The following is a 23,362-nucleotide window of genomic DNA, read 5'->3' as shown; positions in this document are numbered from 1 at the left end:
TCTCTGCCTCCAACAAGACAGTCACCGCAAGACCCTAACAGCACAAACACACCCAAGGGTACACATCCCCTCAGAACAGGACAACGATGTCTTCCACACCACTACCAACAGCCCTCCCAAGAAAATACACACCAACAGCCATGCGGCAATCCACATGCCCTGCCAGCACACCACACAACACCCTCCCTTCACACAAAAAGCCCTTGTACACACTACGGCCACTACGAACACCGCTCCGACCCAAACGCTCACTGCCTCCACATGCCGCACATGCGTGTCCACATGTTGGTCCAGCATGCCATATGCTGGACCAACACCACTACTTCCCAGGAAATATTCTCAGCGAACACCGAGGAAAGGCAGGCCGCGGGCAACACAAAGAAAGAAGAAAGCGGCCAACGCACCTCCTTTCCTCAGCGAGGGCTGCTGCCATCGGCCTCAGGGCCTCCACTCCTGAAAAACAGGGAACTCGCTAACGCCACTCAGCTAAAGGCGCCACCGCGACCCGCTCTACCAAGGGCATCTTCCTTATACAAAACACAGTCAAACAACGGCCTGCACAAAGCAGCTCACACCACAAAGCAGCTCCACTCTTCCTCTTTCTCTTCCTCCACAACAAGTCTTCTCCAATTGCTTTGCAGACTCCCGTCTGCAACGCAGGCACACCTATGCTCTCAAGAAGCAAGGAGGGAAGACTATGGAACATTGAGCATCAGGAACAGCATTCTCAGGGACCCCAAAGAGAGAAAAGCAGGTCCCATCTCAACAAGGACAACACGCTCACAAAGCACTCGGGCATGCCCAGTTGCTGGAGCCCCTGTCCTCCACACTTCTAGCTGCATGTCAACACAGCAAGAAACTCTCCCATCTAGAGCCCAAGTCTCCATGTCCTCTTGCTCTTCTCTTGTGCAATAACCAGTTGCAACCCTGACCCTTCCAACACCGCTCACAGCACTGTTCTCGCCCTGTACCCTCTCCACAGGCCACCCCCGCAAAAGCCCTAACCCTGCCTGACACTCTGGCGCTACCTCTGCCTCTCAAAGCACTCAGCATCTCTCCCAAACATCCACAGCTCTCCCAAAGAACTCATGAAGGACTGGTGCCAGCTGAACACCACGCTATAAAAGTGAGGAAAGGAGAACCCCAGCCACCGACCACCAGCACCCTCCTGACACAAGGGCGAACTAAATCTTCCAAACTCAAAAAGAGACCTAGCTCGCAAAACACACTTCTCTTCCCAAAACCCTGCTTCCACTCCTTCTATTGCGCATGCACAGTGCGCACCGCCACACCACAGCAATACACACGCAGCCAGCTTTCTAATTACTGGCACCGCGCACGCAGCACAATCGGCGAGCCACCAGGGGAGCCAACCTCACCGCTATTGCGAGCCCTAGACCAAACCCTGCGTAGCTCACGGCAAGGCAGGCAAAGTCATCCAAGGGGCCAGGGCGGGTGTCCAACACTCCTGCCAATGCCACAACAGCCTCCCTGCTCACACACAAAACGGAGGACACTACTCATAATGCAGCCGCTAACCACACCACACAACCACCATACAAGGAGCTCACTGCTCACACTCGGCCTCACCTACACTTTGACAGTGGTGTCCCCGTTCGCCTGACATGCGCATTCCACTAAAATCCACCCAGCTTCAGAGGCGACCTTGAAAGAGACCGCGGCACCATAATGGGCACCTCTGCAAGGGGAGGAAATGAAAAGAGAGCTTTGCGGGAAGGAAAACCAACACTAACTTGATGACTTGGCAGGGTCGCGCCTTCAGGATGAGCCGCATGCTCAATGCTGTCACGTGCAAAGAGCGTCTCATCGCCCCGGGGGCTCTGGGACCAGCATAAAAGGCAGCACAACGCTGCGCTCCCTCACACACTTCTCCTCACACCTTCGCCTCCTCCGGCAACAAGGTGAGTCTCAACAACCGAACCCTTCTTCCCACAACGGCCTTCTCTTCCCACACACGCTGACGGGACATACTCCCTCCTCCAATCTACTGCCCCTCGCTCGCTCTCTTCTCACATTGCCGCCAAACTGCGCCAATCTCTTGCAGGGACAAACACCTTTCCCTCACACTGCTCGGGAGCTGTGTGCTCTCCCTCAAGCTGCCCTCTGCCTTCAATGCACCAACTCCCTCACTGCCTCCTTCCCCATCCTCACCCACACAATCTCCCTCCACCTCTGCTCACACACACCCACAGCAAAGCAGCTCTAGAGCTACTGCGCACACTCCTTCCTCCACCTGCCCCACGCAACAAGTACCCACACCTGGGGACTCTTTCTGGGGACGCTCTCCTCTACAGCCACCAGCATCTCTGCTGCCTCCTCTCACCCCTGCTCCCCACAACAGGGGCACAGGCCCACAACACCCTCCGCCTCCTCACACCCGCCTCCTCACATCTTCTCAACCCCCGCTCTTCCAGGGCCCTCTCCACAACACACCCATGGCCTGCAACGACCTCTGCCGCCCCTGCGGACCCACCCCGCTGGCTAACAGCTGCAACGAGCCCTGTGTCAGGCAGTGCGAGGACTCCCGCGTGGTCATCCAGCCTCCCGCTGTTCTCGTCACCCTGCCCGGACCCATCCTCAGCTCCTTCCCCCAGAGCACCGCTGTCGGATCCTCCTCCTCTGCCGCTGTGGGTGCAAACCTTAGCGCTCAGGGAGTCCCCATCAACAATGGTGGCTTCGGCTTTGGCTATGGCTATGGCGCCGGCTATGGCGCCGGCTTTGGAGGTCTTGGAGGCTTCGCCCGTGGAAGAGGCTGCTACCCCTGCTAAGGACCCTCCCCACGAACCCTGACCACAGACAACAACGTCCTGCAAGACACTCAACCCTCTGAGGATGCAGCTCCACAACACTGGCTCCGCTTGGGCTCTGTGTCCATGCCTCTGTCTCTCCAGCAAGGGAGGAAGCAAGTGCATGGCCAAGGGGCACAGCCTCACCTCTTGACAACGGGGAGGCCAAAGGAGCGCCTGCTCTTCTCCCACTTCTTCCATGGCATCACCCCTTCTTTGGCTTCACTGCTGCCTTGTAAATGTGCAGTGGGACCATCCACTGCACACAGGCAGGCCACAGCGTTGATGCTCTGAATTCTAGCTCACACCACCTCTTTTCCACTTTCCCATCCTTCCTCTCACTCTTTTCCATCAATAAACTGCTCATGAATAGTAAACACAGACGCCTCCTCTTCCTTTCTTCTTACAAGACTCTTTCAGCCTCTCCACACACCGAGGCAGGACTCCCAAGGCCAGCGGGGAGGCTGAGCCAACGGGAGAAAAGGGGCCTGTGCTCCTTGTCTCTGCCTCCAACAAGACAGTCACCGCAAGACCCTAACAGCACAAACACACCCAAGGGTACACATCCCCTCAGAACAGGACAACGATGTCTTCCACACCACTACCAACAGCCCTCCCAAGAAAATACACACCAACAGCCATGCGGCAATCCACATGCCCTGCCAGCACACCACACAACACCCTCCCTTCACACAAAAAGCCCTTGTACACACTACGGCCACTACGAACACCGCTCCGACCCAAACGCTCACTGCCTCCACATGCCGCACATGCGTGTCCACATGTTGGTCCAGCATGCCATATGCTGGACCAACACCACTACTTCCCAGGAAATATTCTCAGCGAACACCGAGGAAAGGCAGGCCGCGGGCAACACAAAGAAAGAAGAAAGCGGCCAACGCACCTCCTTTCCTCAGCGAGGGCTGCTGCCATCGGCCTCAGGGCCTCCACTCCTGAAAAACAGGGAACTCGCTAACGCCACTCAGCTAAAGGCGCCACCGCGACCCGCTCTACCAAGGGCATCTTCCTTATACAAAACACAGTCAAACAACGGCCTGCACAAAGCAGCTCACACCACAAAGCAGCTCCACTCTTCCTCTTTCTCTTCCTCCACAACAAGTCTTCTCCAATTGCTTTGCAGACTCCCGTCTGCAACGCAGGCACACCTATGCTCTCAAGAAGCAAGGAGGGAAGACTATGGAACATTGAGCATCAGGAACAGCATTCTCAGGGACCCCAAAGAGAGAAAAGCAGGTCCCATCTCAACAAGGACAACACGCTCACAAAGCACTCGGGCATGCCCAGTTGCTGGAGCCCCTGTCCTCCACACTTCTAGCTGCATGTCAACACGGCAAGAAACTCTCCCATCTAGAGCCCAAGTCTCCATGTCCTCTTGCTCTTCTCTTGTGCAATAACCAGTTGCAACCCTGACCCTTCCAACACCGCTCACAGCACTGTTCTCGCCCTGTACCCTCTCCACAGGCCACCCCCGCAAAAGCCCTAACCCTGCCTGACACTCTGGCGCTACCTCTGCCTCTCAAAGCACTCAGCATCTCTCCCAAACATCCACAGCTCTCCCAAAGAACTCATGAAGGACTGGTGCCAGCTGAACACCACGCTATAAAAGTGAGGAAAGGAGAACCCCAGCCACCGACCACCAGCACCCTCCTGACACAAGGGCGAACTAAATCTTCCAAACTCAAAAAGAGACCTAGCTCGCAAAACACACTTCTCTTCCCAAAACCCTGCTTCCACTCCTTCTATTGCGCATGCACAGTGCGCACCGCCACACCACAGCAATACACACGCAGCCAGCTTTCTAATTACTGGCACCGCGCACGCAGCACAATCGGCGAGCCACCAGGGGAGCCAACCTCACCGCTATTGCGAGCCCTAGACCAAACCCTGCGTAGCTCACGGCAAGGCAGGCAAAGTCATCCAAGGGGCCAGGGCGGGTGTCCAACACTCCTGCCAATGCCACAACAGCCTCCCTGCTCACACACAAAACGGAGGACACTACTCATAATGCAGCCGCTAACCACACCACACAACCACCATACAAGGAGCTCACTGCTCACACTCGGCCTCACCTACACTTTGACAGTGGTGTCCCCGTTCGCCTGACATGCGCATTCCACTAAAATCCACCCAGCTTCAGAGGCGACCTTGAAAGAGACCGCGGCACCATAATGGGCACCTCTGCAAGGGGAGGAAATGAAAAGAGAGCTTTGCGGGAAGGAAAACCAACACTAACTTGATGACTTGGCAGGGTCGCGCCTTCAGGATGAGCCGCATGCTCAATGCTGTCACGTGCAAAGAGCGTCTCATCGCCCCGGGGGCTCTGGGACCAGCATAAAAGGCAGCACAACGCTGCGCTCCCTCACACACTTCTCCTCACACCTTCGCCTCCTCCGGCAACAAGGTGAGTCTCAACAACCGAACCCTTCTTCCCACAACGGCCTTCTCTTCCCACACACGCTGACGGGACATACTCCCTCCTCCAATCTACTGCCCCTCGCTCGCTCTCTTCTCACATTGCCGCCAAACTGCGCCAATCTCTTGCAGGGACAAACACCTTTCCCTCACACTGCTCGGGAGCTGTGTGCTCTCCCTCAAGCTGCCCTCTGCCTTCAATGCACCAACTCCCTCACTGCCTCCTTCCCCATCCTCACCCACACAATCTCCCTCCACCTCTGCTCACACACACCCACAGCAAAGCAGCTCTAGAGCTACTGCGCACACTCCTTCCTCCACCTGCCCCACGCAACAAGTACCCACACCTGGGGACTCTTTCTGGGGACGCTCTCCTCTACAGCCACCAGCATCTCTGCTGCCTCCTCTCACCCCTGCTCCCCACAACAGGGGCACAGGCCCACAACACCCTCCGCCTCCTCACACCCGCCTCCTCACATCTTCTCAACCCCCGCTCTTCCAGGGCCCTCTCCACAACACACCCATGGCCTGCAACGACCTCTGCCGCCCCTGCGGACCCACCCCGCTGGCTAACAGCTGCAACGAGCCCTGTGTCAGGCAGTGCGAGGACTCCCGCGTGGTCATCCAGCCTCCCGCTGTTCTCGTCACCCTGCCCGGACCCATCCTCAGCTCCTTCCCCCAGAGCACCGCTGTCGGATCCTCCTCCTCTGCCGCTGTGGGTGCAAACCTTAGCGCTCAGGGAGTCCCCATCAACAATGGTGGCTTCGGCTTTGGCTATGGCTATGGCGCCGGCTATGGCGCCGGCTTTGGAGGTCTTGGAGGCTTCGCCCGTGGAAGAGGCTGCTACCCCTGCTAAGGACCCTCCCCACGAACCCTGACCACAGACAACAACGTCCTGCAAGACACTCAACCCTCTGAGGATGCAGCTCCACAACACTGGCTCCGCTTGGGCTCTGTGTCCATGCCTCTGTCTCTCCAGCAAGGGAGGAAGCAAGTGCATGGCCAAGGGGCACAGCCTCACCTCTTGACAACGGGGAGGCCAAAGGAGCGCCTGCTCTTCTCCCACTTCTTCCATGGCGTCACCCCTTCTTTGGCTTCACTGCTGCCTTGTAAATGTGCAGTGGGACCATCCACTGCACACAGGCAGGCCACAGCGTTGATGCTCTGAATTCTAGCTCACACCACCTCTTTTCCACTTTCCCATCCTTCCTCTCACTCTTTTCCATCAATAAACTGCTCATGAATAGGAAACACAGACGCCTCCTCTTCCTTTCTTCTTACAAGACTCTTTCAGCCTCTCCACACACCGAGGCAGGACTCCCAAGGCCAGCGGGGAGGCTGAGCCAACGGGAGAAAAGGGGCCTGTGCTCCTTGTCTCTGCCTCCAACAAGACAGTCACCGCAAGACCCTAACAGCACAAACACACCCAAGGGTACACATCCCCTCAGAACAGGACAATGATGTCTTCCACACCACTACCAACAGCCCTCCCAAGAAAATACACACCAACAGCCATGCGGCAATCCACATGCCCTGCCAGCACACCACACAACACCCTCCCTTCACACAAAAAGCCCTTGTACACACTACGGCCACTACGAACACCGCTCCGACCCAAACGCTCACTGCCTCCACATGCCGCACATGCGTGTCCACATGTTGGTCCAGCATGCCATATGCTGGACCAACACCACTACTTCCCAGGAAATATTCTCAGCGAACACCGAGGAAAGGCAGGCCGCGGGCAACACAAAGAAAGAAGAAAGCGGCCAACGCACCTCCTTTCCTCAGCTAGGGCTGCTGCCATCGGCCTCAGGGCCTCCACTCCTGAAAAACAGGGAACTCGCTAACGCCACTCAGCTAAAGGCGCCACCGCGACCCGCTCTACCAAGGGCATCTTCCTTATACAAAACACAGTCAAACAACGGCCTGCACAAAGCAGCTCACACCACAAAGCAGCTCCACTCTTCCTCTTTCTCTTCCTCCACAACAAGTCTTCTCCAATTGCTTTGCAGAGTCCCGTCTGCAACGCAGGCACACCTATGCTCTCAAGAAGCAAGGAGGGAAGACTATGGAACATTGAGCATCAGGAACAGCATTCTCAGGGACCCCAAAGAGAGAAAAGCAGGTCCCATCTCAACAAGGACAACACGCTCACAAAGCACTCGGGCATGCCCAGTTGCTGGAGCCCCTGTCCTCCACACTTCTAGCTGCATGTCAACACGGCAAGAAACTCTCCCATCTAGAGCCCAAGTCTCCATGTCCTCTTGCTCTTCTCTTGTGCAATAACCAGTTGCAACCCTGACCCTTCCAACACCGCTCACAGCACTGTTCTCGCCCTGTACCCTCTCCACAGGCCACCCCCGCAAAAGCCCTAACCCTGCCTGACACTCTGGCGCTACCTCTGCCTCTCAAAGCACTCAGCATCTCTCCCAAACATCCACAGCACTCCCAAAGAACTCACGAAGGACTGGTGCCAGCTGAACACCACGCTATAAAAGTGAGGAAAGGAGAACCCCAGCCACCGACCACCAGCACCCTCCTGACACAAGGGCGAACTAAATCTTCCAAACTCAAAAAGAGACCTAGCTCGCAAAACACACTTCTCTTCCCAAAACCCTGTCTCCACTCCTTCTATTGCGCATGCACAGTGCGCACCGCCACACCACAGCAATACACACGCAGCCAGCTTTCTAATTACTGGCACCGCGCACGCAGCACAATCGGCGAGCCACCAGGGGAGCCAACCTCACCGCTATTGCGAGCCCTAGACCAAACCCTGCGTAGCTCACGGCAAGGCAGGCAAAGTCATCCAAGGGGCCAGGGCGGGTGTCCAACACTCCTGCCAATGCCACAACAGCCTCCCTGCTCACACACAAAACGGAGGACACTACTCATAATGCAGCCGCTAACCACACCACACAACCACCATACAAGGAGCTCACTGCTCACACCCGGCCTCACCTACACTTTGACAGTGGTGTCCCCGTTCGCCTGACATGCGCATTCCACTAAAATCCACCCAGCTTCAGAGGCGACCTTGAAAGAGACTGCGGCACCATAATGGGCACCTCTGCAAGGGGAGGAAATGAAAAGAGAGCTTTGCGGGAAGGAAAACCAACACTAACTTGATGACTTGGCAGGGTCGCGCCTTCAGGATGAGCCGCATGCTCAATGCTGTCACGTGCAAAGAGCGTCTCATCGCCCCGGGGGCTCTGGGACCAGCATAAAAGGCAGCACAACGCTGCGCTCCCTCACACACTTCTCCTCACACCTTCGCCTCCTCCGGCAACAAGGTGAGTCTCAACAACCGACCCCTTCTTCCCACAACGGCCTTCTCTTCCCACACACGCTGACGGGACATACTCCCTCCTCCAATCTACTGCCCCTCGCTCGCTCTCTTCTCACATTGCCGCCAAACTGCGCCAATCTCTTGCAGGGACAAACACCTTTCCCTCACACTGCTCGGGAGCTGTGTGCTCTCCCTCAAGCTGCCCTCTGCCTTCAATGCACCAACTCCCTCACTGCCTCCTTCCCCATCCTCACCCACACAATCTCCCTCCACCTCTGCTCACACACACCCACAGCAAAGCAGCTCTAGAGCTACTGCGCACAGTCCTTCCTCCACCTGCCCCACGCAACAAGTACCCACACCTGGGGACTCTTTCTGGGGACGCTCTCCTCTACAGCCACCAGCATCTCTGCTGCCTCCTCTCACCCCTGCTCCCCACAACAGGGGCACAGGCCCACAACACCCTCCGCCTCCTCACACCCGCCTCCTCACATCTTCTCAACCCCCGCTCTTCCAGGGCCCTCTCCACAACACACCCATGGCCTGCAACGACCTCTGCCGCCCCTGCGGACCCACCCCGCTGGCTAACAGCTGCAACGAGCCCTGTGTCAGGCAGTGCGAGGACTCCCGCGTGGTCATCCAGCCTCCCGCTGTTCTCGTCACCCTGCCCGGACCCATCCTCAGCTCCTTCCCCCAGAGCACCGCTGTCGGATCCTCCTCCTCTGCCGCTGTGGGTGCAAACCTTAGCGCTCAGGGAGTCCCCATCAACAATGGTGGCTTCGGCTTTGGCTATGGCTATGGCGCCGGCTATGGCGCCGGCTTTGGAGGTCTTGGAGGCTTCGCCCGTGGAAGAGGCTGCTACCCCTGCTAAGGACCCTCCCCACGAACCCTGACCACAGACAACAACGTCCTGCAAGACACTCAACCCTCTGAGGATGCAGCTCCACAACACTGGCTCCGCTTGGGCTCTGTGTCCATGCCTCTGTCTCTCCAGCAAGGGAGGAAGCAAGTGCATGGCCAAGGGGCACAGCCTCACCTCTTGACAACGGGGAGGCCAAAGGAGCGCCTGCTCTTCTCCCACTTCTTCCATGGCGTCACCCCTTCTTTGGCTTCACTGCTGCCTTGTAAATGTGCAGTGGGACCATCCACTGCACACAGGCAGGCCACAGCGTTGATGCTCTGAATTCTAGCTCACACCACCTCTTTTCCACTTTCCCATCCTTCCTCTCACTCTTTTCCATCAATAAACTGCTCATGAATAGGAAACACAGACGCCTCCTCTTCCTTTCTTCTTACAAGACTCTTTCAGCCTCTCCACACACCGAGGCAGGACTCCCAAGGCCAGCGGGGAGGCTGAGCCAACGGGAGAAAAGGGGCCTGTGCTCCTTGTCTCTGCCTCTAACTAGACAGTCACCGCAAGACCCTAACAGCACAAACACACCCAAGGGTACACATCCCCTCAGAGCAGGACAACGATGTCTTCCACACCACTACCAACAGCCCTCCCAAGAAAATACACACCAACAGTCATGCGGCAATCCACATGCCCTGCCAGCACACCACACAACACCCTCCCTTCACACAAAAAGCCCTTGTACACACTACGGCCACTACGAACACCGCTCCGACCCAAACGCTCACTGCCTCCACATGCCGCACATGCGTGTCCACATGTGCGGCCATATGCTGGACCAACACCACTACTTCCCAGGAAATATTCTCAGCGAACACCGAGGAAAGGCAGGCCGCGGGCAACACAAAGAAAGAAGAAAGCGGCCAACGCACCTCCTTTCCTCAGCTAGGGCTGCTGCCATCGGCCTCAGGGCCTCCACTCCTGAAAAACAGGGAACTCGCTAACGCCACTCAGCTAAAGGCGCCACCGCGACCCGCTCTACCAAGGGCATCATCCTTATACAAAACACAGTCAAACAACGGCCTCCACAAAGCAGCTCACACCACAAAGCAGCTCCACTCTTCCTCTTTCTCTTCCTCCACAACAAGTCTTCTCCAACAGCCTTGTAGCCTCCTGTCCACAAGCAGGCACACCTCAGCTCTTAAGAAGCAAGAAGAAAACACTACGCAAGATTGAGGACCATCAACAGCCTTTGCAGGGGCATCAAAAGCACAAAGGCACTGCAGCAGCTCCCATCTCACAAAGGGCAACAGACTCACAAAGCACTCACGCGGACTCAGTTCGTGGAGCCCCTGCCCTCCACGCTCCCTTCCGCAAGTCCACAGGCCAAGGGGCTCTCACGTCTAGAGCCCAAGACTCCAGGCACTCCTGCTCTTCCTTTCTGCAACAACCAGTTGCAACCCTGAACCATCCAACACCGCTCACAGCCCTGCCCTTCTGCCCTGGCACTCAGCCACATGCCAGAGCCCATATGCCCTTGCCCTGCCTCACACTCCCACTCCACCTCTGCCTCTCACCTCCTCTCCCAAACCTCCACAGCACTCCCAATAGACATTCATTAAGGACTCTATGCAGATAAACACCACCTTGGCAACGTGCGGATGAGAGGAAAGGAGAGACCTAGGCAGGGACCTCTTTGCAGATGAGTATAACCCAGCTCTTTCAAACCCAAGAGCAGGCCTAGCTACAACAGCAGACTTCTCCAGCTGCCTCCGCTCTTTCCATTGGGTCCACCACGCATGACCACACTACGGCACAACACGACACACACAGGCTCCTTTGCGTTACTGACACCGCACGGCCATCACAACCGGCAACCCACCAGGGGAGACAACCTCACCGCTATGGCGACGCCTAAACAAAACCCCGCACAGCTCACAGCAACGCAGGCAACGTCATCCAAGGGGCACGGCCACAAGGCCCACGCTCCTGCCAATGCCACACCAGTCTTCCTGCTCGCACACTAAATGGGGGACGCTCCTCACAATGCCGCCCCTAACCACACCAGGAAACTACCGCACTATGACCTCACTGCTGACACTCGGCCTTGCCTACACTTTGACAATGGGGTCCTCCGACCTCATGTGCGCCTAACATCCATAGCCACCCAACTTCAGAGGCGCCCTTGAAAGGGACCGCTGCATCATAATGGGCACCTCCAAAAGAGCAGGAAATGAAAGGAGAGCATTGCGGGAAGGAAATCCAACCCAAACTTCATGACTTGCCAGGGTTGGGCCTTCAAGACGAGCCGCAACCCAAAGGCTGTCATGCACAAAGGGTGTCTCATCGCCTCAGGCGCTCTGGGACCAGCATAAAAGCCGGCACAAGGCTGCGCTCCCTCACACACTTCTCCTCACACCTTCGCCTCCTCCGGCAACAAGGTGAGTCTCAACCCGCGGCCCCTTCTTCTCCCCAATCTCTTCACCCCTCAGACATGCTCACAGGACACACTCCCTCCTCCACTCTACTCCCCCTCGCTCCCTCCCTTCGCACAGCATGCCCAAACTGCGGGAAGCTCTCACAGGGAGAAAGGCCTTTTCCTCACGCTGCTAGTGGGCTGCGCGCTCACCTCCAAGCTGCCCCTGCCTTCAACGCGCCAACTCCCTCAGTGCCTCCGACGCACCAAATCACTCGCCGCCTCCTTCCTCTCCATCACTCCCACACTCTCCCTTCACTTCTGCCCGCACACAACGCCAGCAAAGCAGCCCTCGCCTTCCTGCGCACAGTCCCTCCGCCACCAGCCCCATGCAAAAAGAAGCAAACTCTGCAGCCTCTTTTTAGGGCTCTCTCCAGAAAAAAGAAAAAAGAAACGTTATCTCTGCTGCCTCCTCTGCTTCCCAAAAGAGGAGCACAGCCCCAAAACACCCTCCGCCTCCTCACACCTGCCTTCTCACACTTTCTCAATCCCTGCTCTTCCAGGACCCTCTCCACAACACACCCATGGCCTGCAACGACCTCTGCCGCCCCTGCGGACCCACCCCGCTGGCTAACAGCTGCAACGAGCCCTGTGTCAGGCAGTGCGAGGACTCCCGCGTGGTCATCCAGCCTTCCACCGTGGTGGTCACCCTGCCCGGACCCATCCTCACCTCCTTCCCACAGAACACCGCCGTCGGATCCTCCGCCTCTGCCGCCGTGGGTGACAACCTTAGCGCTCAGGGAGTCCCCATCAACAATGGTGGCTTCGGCTTTGGCTATGGCTATGGCGCCGGCTATGGCGCTGGCTGGGGAGGTCTTGGATGCTTCGCCCGTGGAAGAGGCTGCTACCCCTGCTAAGGACCCTCCCCACGCACCCTGACAGCAAACAACAACATCCTGCAAGACACCCCACCCTCTGAGAACGCACCTCCACAGCATTGCCTCCATTCAGCCTCCACGTCCACGCCTCTGCCTCTCCAGCAAGGGAGGAAGCAAGTGCATGGCCAAGGGGCACAGCCTCACCTCTTCACAACGGGGCCAAAGGAGCGCCTGCTCTTCTCTCTCTTCGTCCTTGGGGTCACCCCTTCTCCTGCTTCACTGCTGCCTTGCAAACCATGCCCCTGGGATCATCCACTGCAAGCAGGCAGGCCACACCGGGGATGCTCTCACGTCCACCTCACAACACCTCCTCTCCACTTTCCCATCCTTCCTCTTGCTCTTTTCCATCAATAAACAGTTGATGAACAGCAAACGCACATGCCTCCTCTTCCTTTCTTCTTACAAGACTCCTTCAGCCTCTCCAGGCACCAAGACAGGACTCCCAAGGCCAGCCGGGACGCTAGGCCGATGGGAGAAAAGGGGCCTGCGTCCCTTGTCCCTTTCTCCAACAAGAAAGTCACTGCAAATCCCTCACAGCAAAAATACACCCAAGCGTGCACATACCCGCAACAGTCCCCAAAGGATGCCTGGTGCCACATGAGTGCTCTCCCAAGCAAATCCGGAACAAGAACCATACTGGCATCCACATGCCCTTCCAGCACACCACACAACACCCTCCCTTCACCCAGCAGGCCCTTGCACACACACACCACCGGCCCTATCACCAGGGCTCTCATCAAAACACCCATTGCTTCCACACGCTGCACAACCTCTCATCAGCACCACCGCTTCCCAGCCCTCACATTTCGCTCGCAGCAAACAAGGAAAGGCAGGCCCCTGGGGAACACAAAAGAAAAAGGAAGAAGCAAACATACCTTCTTTCCCCATCTATGGCCACCACCGCTGGCCTTAGGGCCTCCACTCAAGAGCACAAGGGAAAGGACACACACGACTCATACCCTTGCCCCACAGACACCTGCTCCACCAACGGCATCTTCCCCGTATAACACAAACAATGGCCTGCACAAAGCAGCTCACAACACAAAGCATCTCCACAACAAGTCTTCTCCAACAGCCTTGTAGCCTCCTGTCCACAAGCAGGCACACCTCAGCTCCTAAGAAGCAAGGAGAAAACACTACGCAAGATTGAGGACCATCAACAGCCTTTGCAGGGGCATCAAAAGCACAAAGGCACTGCAGCAGCTCCCATCTCACAAAGGGCAACAGACTCACAAAGCACTCACGCGGACTCAGTTCGTGGAGCCCCTGCCCTCCACGCTCCCTTCCGCAAGTCCACAGGCCAAGGGGCTCTCACGTCTAGAGCCCAAGACTCCAGGCACTCCTGCTCTTCCTTTCTGCAACAACCAGTTGCAACCCTGAACCATCCAACACCGCTCACAGCCCTGCCCTTCTGCCCTGGCACTCAGCCACATGCCAGAGCCCATATGCCCTTGCCCTGCCTCACACTCCCACTCCACCTCTGCCTCTCACCTCCTCTCCCAAACCTCCACAGCACTCCCAATAGACATTCATTAAGGACTCTATGCAGATAAACACCACCTTGGCAACGTGCGGATGAGAGGAAAGGAGAGACCTAGGCAGTGACCTCTTTGCAGATGAGTATAACCCAGCTCTTTCAAACCCAAGAGCAGGCCTAGCTACAACAGCAGACTTCTCCAGCTGCCTCCGCTCTTTTCATTGGGTCCACCACGCATGACCACACTACGGCACAACACGACACACACAGGCTCCTTTGCGTTACTGACACCGCACGGCCATCACAACCGGCAACCCACCAGGGGAGACAACCTCACCGCTATGGCGACGCCTAAACAAAACCCCGCACAGCTCACAGCAACGCAGGCAACGTCATCCAAGGGGCACGGCCACAAGGCCCACGCTCCTGCCAATGCCACACCAGTCTTCCTGCTCGCACACTAAATGGGAGACGCTCCTCACAATGCCGCCCCTAACCACACCAGGAAACTACCGCACTATGACCTCACTGCTGACACTCGGCCTTGCCTACACTTTGACAATGGGGTCCTCCGACCTCATGTGCGCCTAACATCCATAGCCACCCAACTTCAGAGGCGCCCTTGAAAGGGACCGCTGCATCATAATGGGCACCTCCAAAAGAGCAGGAAATGAAAGGAGAGCATTGCGGGAAGGAAATCCAACCCAAACTTCATGACTTGCCAGGGTTGGACCTTCAAGACGAGCCGCAACCCAAAGGCTGTCATGCACAAAGGGTGTCTCATCGCCTCAGGCGCTCTGGGACCAGCATAAAAGCCGGCACAAGGCTGCGCTCCCTCACACACTTCTCCTCACACCTTCGCCTCCTCCGGCAACAAGGTGAGTCTCAACCCGCGGCCCCTTCTTCTCCCCAGTCTCTTCACCCCTCAGACATGCTCACAGGACACACTCCCTCCTCCACTCTACTCCCCCTCGCTCCCTCCCTTCGCACAGCATGCCCAAACTGCGGGAAGCTCTCACAGGGAGAAAGGCCTTTTCCTCACGCTGCTAGTGGGCTGCGCGCTCACCTCCAAGCTGCCCCTGCCTTCAACGCGCCAACTCCCTCAGTGCCTCCGACGCACCAAATCACTCGCCGCCTCCTTCCTCTCCATCACTCCCACACTCTCCCTTCACTTCTGCCCGCACACAACGCCAGCAAAGCAGCCCTCGCCTTCCTGCGCACAGTCCCTCCGCCACCAGCCCCATGCAAAAAGAAGCAAACTCTGCAGCCTCTTTTTAGGGCTCTCTCCAGAAAAAAGAAAAAAGAAACGTTATCTCTGCTGCCTCCTCTGCTTCCCAAAAGAGGAGCACAGCCCCAAAACACCCTCCGCCTCCTCACACCTGCCTTCTCACACTTTCTCAATCCCTGCTCTTCCAGGACCCTCTCCACAACACACCCATGGCCTGCAACGACCTCTGCCGCCCCTGCGGACCCACCCCGCTGGCTAACAGCTGCAACGAGCCCTGTGTCAGGCAGTGCGAGGACTCCCGCGTGGTCATCCAGCCTTCCACCGTGGTGGTCACCCTGCCCGGACCCATCCTCACCTCCTTCCCACAGAACACCGCCGTCGGATCCTCCGCCTCTGCCGCCGTGGGTGACAACCTTAGCGCTCAGGGAGTCCCCATCAACAATGGTGGCTTCGGCTTTGGCTATGGCTATGGCGCCGGCTATGGCGCTGGCTGGGGAGGTCTTGGATGCTTCGCCCGTGGAAGAGGCTGCTACCCCTGCTAAGGACCCTCCCCACGCACCCTGACAGCAAACAACAACATCATGCAAGACACCCCACCCTCTGAGAACGCACCTCCACAGCATTGCCTCCATTCAGCCTCCACGTCCACGCCTCTGCCTCTCCAGCAAGGGAGGAAGAAAGTGCATGGCCAAGGGGCACAGCCTCACCTCTTCACAACGGGGCCAAAGGAGCGCCTGCTCTTCTCTCTCTTCGTCCTTGGGGTCACCCCTTCTCCTGCTTCACTGCTGCCTTGCAAACCATGCCCCTGGGATCATCCACTGCAAGCAGGCAGGCCACACCGGGGATGCTCTCACGTCCACCTCACAACACCTCCTCTCCACTTTCCCATCCTTCCTCTTGCTCTTTTCCATCAATAAACAGTTGATGAACAGCAAACGCGCATGCCTCCTCTTCCTTTCTTCTTACAAGACTCCTTCAGCCTCTCCAGGCACCAAGACAGGACTCCCAAGGCCAGCCGGGACGCTAGGCCGATGGGAGAAAAGGGGCCTGCGTCCCTTGTCCCTTTCTCCAACAAGAAAGTCACTGCAAATCCCTCACCAAAGCGTGCACATACCCGCAACAGTCCCCAAAGGATGCCTGGTGCCACATGAGTGCTCTCCCAAGCAAATCCGGAACAAGAACCATACTGGCATCCACATGCCCTTCCAGCACACCACACAACACCCTCCCTTCACCCAGCAGGCCCTTGCACACACACACCACCGGCCCTATCACCAGGGCTCTCATCAAAACACCCATTGCTTCCACACGCTGCACAACCTCTCATCAGCACCACCGCTTCCCAGCCCTCACATTTCGCTCGCAGCAAACAAGGAAAGGCAGGCCCCTGGGGAACACAAAAGAAAAAGGAAGAAGCAAACATACCTTCTTTCCCCATCTATGGCCACCACCGCTGGCCTTAGGGCCTCCACTCAAGAGCACAAGGGAAAGGACACACACGACTCATACCCTTGCCCCACAGACACCTGCTCCACCAACGGCATCTTCCCCGTATAACACAAACAACGGCCTGCACAAAGCAGCTCACAACACAAAGCATCTCCACAACAAGTCTTCTCCAACAGCCTTGTAGCCTCCTGTCCACAAGCAGGCACACCTCAGCTCTTAAGAAGCAAGGAGAAAACACTACGCAAGATTGAGAACCATCAACAGCCTTTGCAGGGGCATCAAAAGCACAAAGGCACTGCAGCAGCTCCCATCTCACAAAGGGCAACAGACTCACAAAGCACTCATGCGGACTCAGTTCGTGGAGCCCTCGCCCTCCACGCTCCCTTCCGCAAGTCCACAGGCCAAGGGGCTCTCACGTCTAGAGCCCAAGACTCCAGGCACTCCTGCTCTTCCTTTCTGCAACAACCAGTTGCAACCCTGAACCATCCAACACCGCTCACAGCACTGCCCTTCTGCCCTGGCACTCAGCCACATGCCAGAGCCCATATGCCCTTGCCCTGCCTCACACTCCCACTCCACCTCTGCCTCTCACCTCCTCTCCCAAACCTCCACAGCACTCCCAATAGACATTCATTAAGGACTCTATGCACATAAACACCACCTTGGCAACGTGCGGATGAGAGGAAAGGAGAGACCTAGGCAGTGACCTCTTTGCAGATGAGTATAACCCAGCTCTTTCAAACCCAAGAGCAGGCCTAGCTACAACAGCAGACTTCTCCAGCTGCCTCCGCTCTTTCCATTGGGTCCACCACGCATGACCACACTACGGCACAACACGACACACACAGGCTCCTTTGCGTTACTGACACCGCACGGCCATCACAACTGGCAACCCACCAGGGGAGACAACCTCACCGCTATGGCGACGCCTAAACAAAACCCCGCACAGCTCACAGCAACGCAGGCAACGTCATCCAAGGGGCACGGCCACAAGGCCCACGCTCCTGCCAATGCCACATCAGTCTTCCTGCTCGCACACTAAATGGGGGACGCTCCTCACAATGCCGCCCCTAACCACACCAGGAAACTACCGCACTATGACCTCACTGCTGACACTCGGCCTTGCCTACACTTTGACAATGGGGTCCCCCGACCTCATGTGCACCTAACACCCATACCCACCCAACTTCAGAGGCGCCCTTGAAAGGGACCGCTGCATCATAATGGGCACCTCCAAAAGAGCAGGAAATGAAAGGAGAGCATTGCGGGAAGGAAATCCAACCCAAACTTCATGACTTGCCAGGGTTGGGCCTTCAAGACGAGCCGCAACCCAAAGGCTGTCATGCACAAAGGGTGTCTCATCGCCTCAGGCGCTCTGGGACCAGCATAAAAGCCGGCACAAGGCTGCGCTCCCTCACACACTTCTCCTCACACCTTCGCCTCCTCCGGCAACAAGGTGAGTCTCAACCCGCGGCCCCTTCTTCTCCCCAGTCTCTTCACCCCTCAGACATGCTCACAGGACACACTCCCTCCTCCACTCTACTCCCCCTCGCTCCCTCCCTTCGCACAGCATGCCCAAACTGCGGGAAGCTCTCACAGGGAGAAAGGCCTTTTCCTCACGCTGCTAGTGGGCTGCGCGCTCACCTCCAAGCTGCCCCTGCCTTCAACGCGCCAACTCCCTCAGTGCCTCCGACGCACCAAATCACTCGCCGCCTCCTTCCTCTCCATCACTCCCACACTCTCCCTTCACTTCTGCCCGCACACAACGCCAGCAAAGCAGCCCTCGCCTTCCTGCGCACAGTCCCTCCGCCACCAGCCCCATGCAAAAAGAAGCAAACTCTGCAGCCTCTTTTTAGGGCTCTCTCCAGAAAAAAGAAAAAAGAAACGTTATCTCTGCTGCCTCCTCTGCTTCCCAAAAGAGGAGCACAGCCCCAAAACACCCTCCGCCTCCTCACACCTGCCTTCTCACACTTTCTCAATCCCTGCTCTTCCAGGACCCTCTCCACAACACACCCATGGCCTGCAACGACCTCTGCCGCCCCTGCGGACCCACCCCGCTGGCTAACAGCTGCAACGAGCCCTGTGTCAGGCAGTGCGAGGACTCCCGCGTGGTCATCCAGCCTTCCACCGTGGTGGTCACCCTGCCCGGACCCATCCTCACCTCCTTCCCACAGAACACCGCCGTCGGATCCTCCGCCTCCGCCGCCGTGGGTGACAACCTTAGCGCTCAGGGAGTCCCCATCAACAATGGTGGCTTCGGCTTTGGCTATGGCTATGGCGCCGGCTATGGCGCTGGCTGGGGAGGTCTTGGATGCTTCGCCCGTGGAAGAGGCTGCTACCCCTGCTAAGGACCCTCCCCACGCACCCTGACAGCAAACAACAACATCCTGCAAGACACCCCACCCTCTGAGAACGCACCTCCACAGCATTGCCTCCATTCAGCCTCCACGTCCACGCCTCTGCCTCTCCAGCAAGGGAGGAAGCAAGTGCATGGCCAAGGGGCACAGCCTCACCTCTTCACAACAGGGCCAAAGGAGCGCCTGCTCTTCTCCCTCTTCGTCCTTGGGGTCACCCCTTCTCCTGCTTCACTGCTGCCTTGCAAACCATGCCCCTGGGATCATCCACTGCACGCAGGCAGGCCACACCGGGGATGCTCTCACGCCCACCTCACAACACCTCCTCTCCACTTTCCCATCCTTCCTCTTGCTCTTTTCCATCAATAAACAGTTGATGAACAGCAAACGCACATGCCTCCTCTTCCTTTCTTCTTACAAGACTCCTTCAGCCTCTCCAGGCACCAAGACAGGACTCCCAAGGCCAGCCGGGACGCTAGGCCGATGGGAGAAAAGGGGCCTGCATCCCTTGTCCCTTTCTCCAACAAGAAAGTCACTGCAAATCCCTCACAGCAAAAATACACCCAAGCGTGCACATACCCGCAACAGTCCCCAAAGGATGCCTGGTGCCACATGAGTGCTCTCCCAAGCAAATCCGGAACAAGAACCATACTGGCATCCACATGCCCTTCCAGCACACCACACAACACCCTCCCTTCACCCAGCAGGCCCTTGCACACACACACCACCGGCCCTATCACCAGGGCTCTCATCAAAACACCCATTGCTTCCACACGCTGCACAACCTCTCATCAGCACCACCGCTTCCCAGCCCTCACATTTCGCTCGCAGCAAACAAGGAAAGGCAGGCCCCTGGGGAACACAAAAGAAAAAGGAAGAAGCAAACATACCTTCTTTCCCCATCTATGGCCACCACCGCTGGCCTTAGGGCCTCCACTCGAGAGCACAAGGGAAAGGACACACACGACTCATACCCTTGCCCCACAGACACCTGCTCCACCAATGGCATCTTCCTCATATAACACAGACAAACAACGGCCTGCACAAAGCAGCTCACAACACAAAGCATCTCCACAACAAGTCTTCTCCAACAGCCTTGTAGCCTCCTGTCCACAAGGAGGCACACCTCAGCTCTTAAGAAGCAAGGAGAAAACACTACGCAAGATTGAGGACCATCAACAGCCTTTGCAGGGGCATCAAAAGCACAAAGGCACTGCAGCAGCTCCCACCTCACAAAGGGCAACAGACTCACAAAGCACTCACACGGACTCAGTTCGTGGAGCCCCTGCCCTCCACGCTCCCTTCCGCAAGTCCACAGGCCAAGGGGCTCTCACGTCTAGAGCCCAAGACTCCAGGCACTCCTGCTCTTCCTTTCTGCAACAACCAGTTGCAACCCTGAACCATCCAACACCGCTCACAGCACTGCCCTTCTGCCCTGGCACTCAGCCACATGCCAGAGCCCATATGCCCTTGCCCTGCCTCACACTCCCATTCCACCTCTGCCTCTCACCTCCTCTCCCAAACCTCCACAGCACTCCCAATAGACATTCATTAAGGACTCTATGCACATAAACACCACCTTGGCAACGTGCGGATGAGAGGAAAGGAGAGACCTAGGCAGTGACCTCTTTGCAGATGAGTATAACCCAGCTCTTTCAAACCCAAGAGCAGGCCTAGCTACAACAGCAGACTTCTCCAGCTGCCTCCGCTCTTTCCATTGGGTCCACCACGCATGACCACACTACGGCACAACACGACACACACAGGCTCCTTTGCGTTACTGACACCGCACGGCCATCACAACTGGCAACCCACCAGGGGAGACAACCTCACCGCTATGGCGACGCCTAAACAAAACCCCGCACAGCTCACAGCAACGCAGGCAACGTCATCCAAGGGGCACGGCCACAAGGCCCACGCTCCTGCCAATGCCACATCAGTCTTCCTGCTCGCACACTAAATGGGGGACGCTCCTCACAATGCCGCCCCTAACCACACCAGGAAACTACCGCACTATGACCTCACTGCTGACACTCGGCCTTGCCTACACTTTGACAATGGGGTCCCCCGACCTCATGTGCACCTAACACCCATAGCCACCCAACTTCAGAGGCGCCCTTGAAAGGGACCGCTGCATCATAATGGGCACCTCCAAAAGAGCAGGAAATGAAAGGAGAGCATTGCGGGAAGGAAATCCAACCCAAACTTCATGACTTGCCAGGGTTGGGCCTTCAAGACGAGCCGCAACCCAAAGGCTGTCATGCACAAAGGGTGTCTCATCGCCTCAGGCGCTCTGGGACCAGCATAAAAGCCGGCACAAGGCTGCGCTCCCTCACACACTTCTCCTCACACCTTCGCCTCCTCCGGCAACAAGGTGAGTCTCAACCCGCGGCCCCTTCTTCTCCCCAGTCTCTTCACCCCTCAGACATGCTCACAGGACACACTCCCTCCTCCACTCTACTCCCCCTCGCTCCCTCCCTTCGCACAGCATGCCCAAACTGCGGGAAGCTCTCACAGGGAGAAAGGCCTTTTCCTCACGCTGCTAGTGGGCTGCGCGCTCACCTCCAAGCTGCCCCTGCCTTCAACGCGCCAACTCCCTCAGTGCCTCCGACGCACCAAATCACTCGCCGCCTCCTTCCTCTCCATCACTCCCACACTCTCCCTTCACTTCTGCCCGCACACAACGCCAGCAAAGCAGCCCTCGCCTTCCTGCGCACAGTCCCTCCGCCACCAGCCCCATGCAAAAAGAAGCAAACTCTGCAGCCTCTTTTTAGGGCTCTCTCCAGAAAAAAGAAAAAAGAAACGTTATCTCTGCTGCCTCCTCTGCTTCCCAAAAGAGGAGCACAGCCCCAAAACACCCTCCGCCTCCTCACACCTGCCTTCTCACACTTTCTCAATCCCTGCTCTTCCAGGACCCTCTCCACAACACACCCATGGCCTGCAACGACCTCTGCCGCCCCTGCGGACCCACCCCGCTGGCTAACAGCTGCAACGAGCCCTGTGTCAGGCAGTGCGAGGACTCCCGCGTGGTCATCCAGCCTTCCACCGTGGTGGTCACCCTGCCCGGACCCATCCTCACCTCCTTCCCACAGAACACCGCCGTCGGATCCTCCGCCTCCGCCGCCGTGGGTGACAACCTTAGCGCTCAGGGAGTCCCCATCAACAATGGTGGCTTCGGCTTTGGCTATGGCTATGGCGCCGGCTATGGCGCTGGCTGGGGAGGTCTTGGATGCTTCGCCCGTGGAAGAGGCTGCTACCCCTGCTAAGGACCCTCCCCACGCACCCTGACAGCAAACAACAACATCCTGCAAGACACCCCACCCTCTGAGAACGCACCTCCACAGCATTGCCTCCATTCAGCCTCCACGTCCACGCCTCTGCCTCTCCAGCAAGGGAGGAAGCAAGTGCATGGCCAAGGGGCACAGCCTCACCTCTTCACAACGGGGCCAAAGGAGCGCCTGCTCTTCTCTCTCTTCGTCCTTGGGGTCACCCCTTCTCCTGCTTCACTGCTGCCTTGCAAACCATGCCCCTGGGATCATCCACTGCAAGCAGGCAGGCCACACCGGGGATGCTCTCACGTCCACCTCACAACACCTCCTCTCCACTTTCCCATCCTTCCTCTTGCTCTTTTCCATCAATAAACAGTTGATGAACAGCAAACGCACATGCCTCCTCTTCCTTTCTTCTTACAAGACTCCTTCAGCCTCTCCAGGCACCAAGACAGGACTCCCAAGGCCAGCCGGGACGCTAGGCCGATGGGAGAAAAGGGGCCTGCGTCCCTTGTCCCTTTCTCCAACAAGAAAGTCACTGCAAATCCCTCACAGCAAAAATACACCCAAGCGTGCACATACCCGCAACAGTCCCCAAAGGATGCCTGGTGCCACATGAGTGCTCTCCCAAGCAAATCCGGAACAAGAACCATACTGGCATCCACATGCCCTTCCAGCACACCACACAACACCCTCCCTTCACCCAGCAGGCCCTTGCACACACACACCACCGGCCCTATCACCAGGGCTCTCATCAAAACACCCATTGCTTCCACACGCTGCACAACCTCTCATCAGCACCACCGCTTCCCAGCCCTCACATTTCGCTCGCAGCAAACAAGGAAA

At 57.3% G+C, this 23,362-nt stretch overlaps 7 protein-coding genes across 7 annotated transcripts; all 7 read left to right on the top strand.

Annotated features, from left to right (window-relative positions):
* The first annotated feature begins 2,456 nt into the window (after window positions 1-2,456).
* On the top strand, window positions 2,457-2,789 carry LOC148590449 (feather beta keratin-like). The gene has a single exon (XM_088539037.1). The coding sequence runs from the start codon at window positions 2,457-2,459 to the stop codon at window positions 2,787-2,789; it is 333 nt and encodes a 110-aa protein (XP_088395163.1).
* A 2,974-nt stretch (window positions 2,790-5,763) lies between these two features.
* Window positions 5,764-6,096, top strand: LOC148590448 (feather beta keratin-like). The gene has a single exon (XM_088539038.1). The coding sequence runs from the start codon at window positions 5,764-5,766 to the stop codon at window positions 6,094-6,096; it is 333 nt and encodes a 110-aa protein (XP_088395164.1).
* A 2,974-nt stretch (window positions 6,097-9,070) lies between these two features.
* LOC148590447 (feather beta keratin-like) lies at window positions 9,071-9,403 on the top strand. Its single transcript, XM_088539036.1, has one exon. The coding sequence runs from the start codon at window positions 9,071-9,073 to the stop codon at window positions 9,401-9,403; it is 333 nt and encodes a 110-aa protein (XP_088395162.1).
* A 2,982-nt stretch (window positions 9,404-12,385) lies between these two features.
* On the top strand, window positions 12,386-12,718 carry LOC148590446 (feather keratin-like). Its single transcript, XM_088539046.1, has one exon. The coding sequence runs from the start codon at window positions 12,386-12,388 to the stop codon at window positions 12,716-12,718; it is 333 nt and encodes a 110-aa protein (XP_088395172.1).
* Window positions 12,719-15,653: 2,935 nt separating this feature from the next.
* On the top strand, window positions 15,654-15,986 carry LOC148590445 (feather keratin-like). Its single transcript, XM_088539045.1, has one exon. The coding sequence runs from the start codon at window positions 15,654-15,656 to the stop codon at window positions 15,984-15,986; it is 333 nt and encodes a 110-aa protein (XP_088395171.1).
* Window positions 15,987-18,908: 2,922 nt separating this feature from the next.
* On the top strand, window positions 18,909-19,241 carry LOC148590444 (feather keratin-like). The gene has a single exon (XM_088539041.1). It carries the CDS (start codon window positions 18,909-18,911, stop codon window positions 19,239-19,241), a length of 333 nt encoding a protein of 110 aa, XP_088395167.1.
* Window positions 19,242-22,180: 2,939 nt separating this feature from the next.
* LOC148590443 (feather keratin-like) lies at window positions 22,181-22,513 on the top strand. Its single transcript, XM_088539042.1, has one exon. It carries the CDS (start codon window positions 22,181-22,183, stop codon window positions 22,511-22,513), a length of 333 nt encoding a protein of 110 aa, XP_088395168.1.
* The last annotated feature ends 849 nt before the right edge of the window (window positions 22,514-23,362 follow it).

Source organism: Tinamus guttatus, unplaced genomic scaffold (genome assembly GCF_059628265.1).
Source record: "Tinamus guttatus ecotype Peru unplaced genomic scaffold, ASM5962826v1 Tinamus_guttatus_pri_ptg001341l, whole genome shotgun sequence".
Lineage (NCBI taxonomy): Eukaryota > Metazoa > Chordata > Aves > Tinamiformes > Tinamidae > Tinamus > Tinamus guttatus.
This window is presented reverse-complemented; position numbering and strand designations above follow the sequence as displayed.

Bases quoted from the DNA above. Each gene is read 5' to 3' on its own strand.
- LOC148590447 (XM_088539036.1), top strand. From the start codon at position 9,071: ATGGCCTGCAACGACCTCTGCCGCCCCTGCGGACCCACCCCGCTGGCT.
- LOC148590446 (XM_088539046.1), top strand. From the start codon at position 12,386: ATGGCCTGCAACGACCTCTGCCGCCCCTGCGGACCCACCCCGCTGGCT.
- LOC148590443 (XM_088539042.1), top strand. From the start codon at position 22,181: ATGGCCTGCAACGACCTCTGCCGCCCCTGCGGACCCACCCCGCTGGCT.
- LOC148590444 (XM_088539041.1), top strand. From the start codon at position 18,909: ATGGCCTGCAACGACCTCTGCCGCCCCTGCGGACCCACCCCGCTGGCT.
- LOC148590445 (XM_088539045.1), top strand. From the start codon at position 15,654: ATGGCCTGCAACGACCTCTGCCGCCCCTGCGGACCCACCCCGCTGGCT.
- LOC148590448 (XM_088539038.1), top strand. From the start codon at position 5,764: ATGGCCTGCAACGACCTCTGCCGCCCCTGCGGACCCACCCCGCTGGCT.
- LOC148590449 (XM_088539037.1), top strand. From the start codon at position 2,457: ATGGCCTGCAACGACCTCTGCCGCCCCTGCGGACCCACCCCGCTGGCT.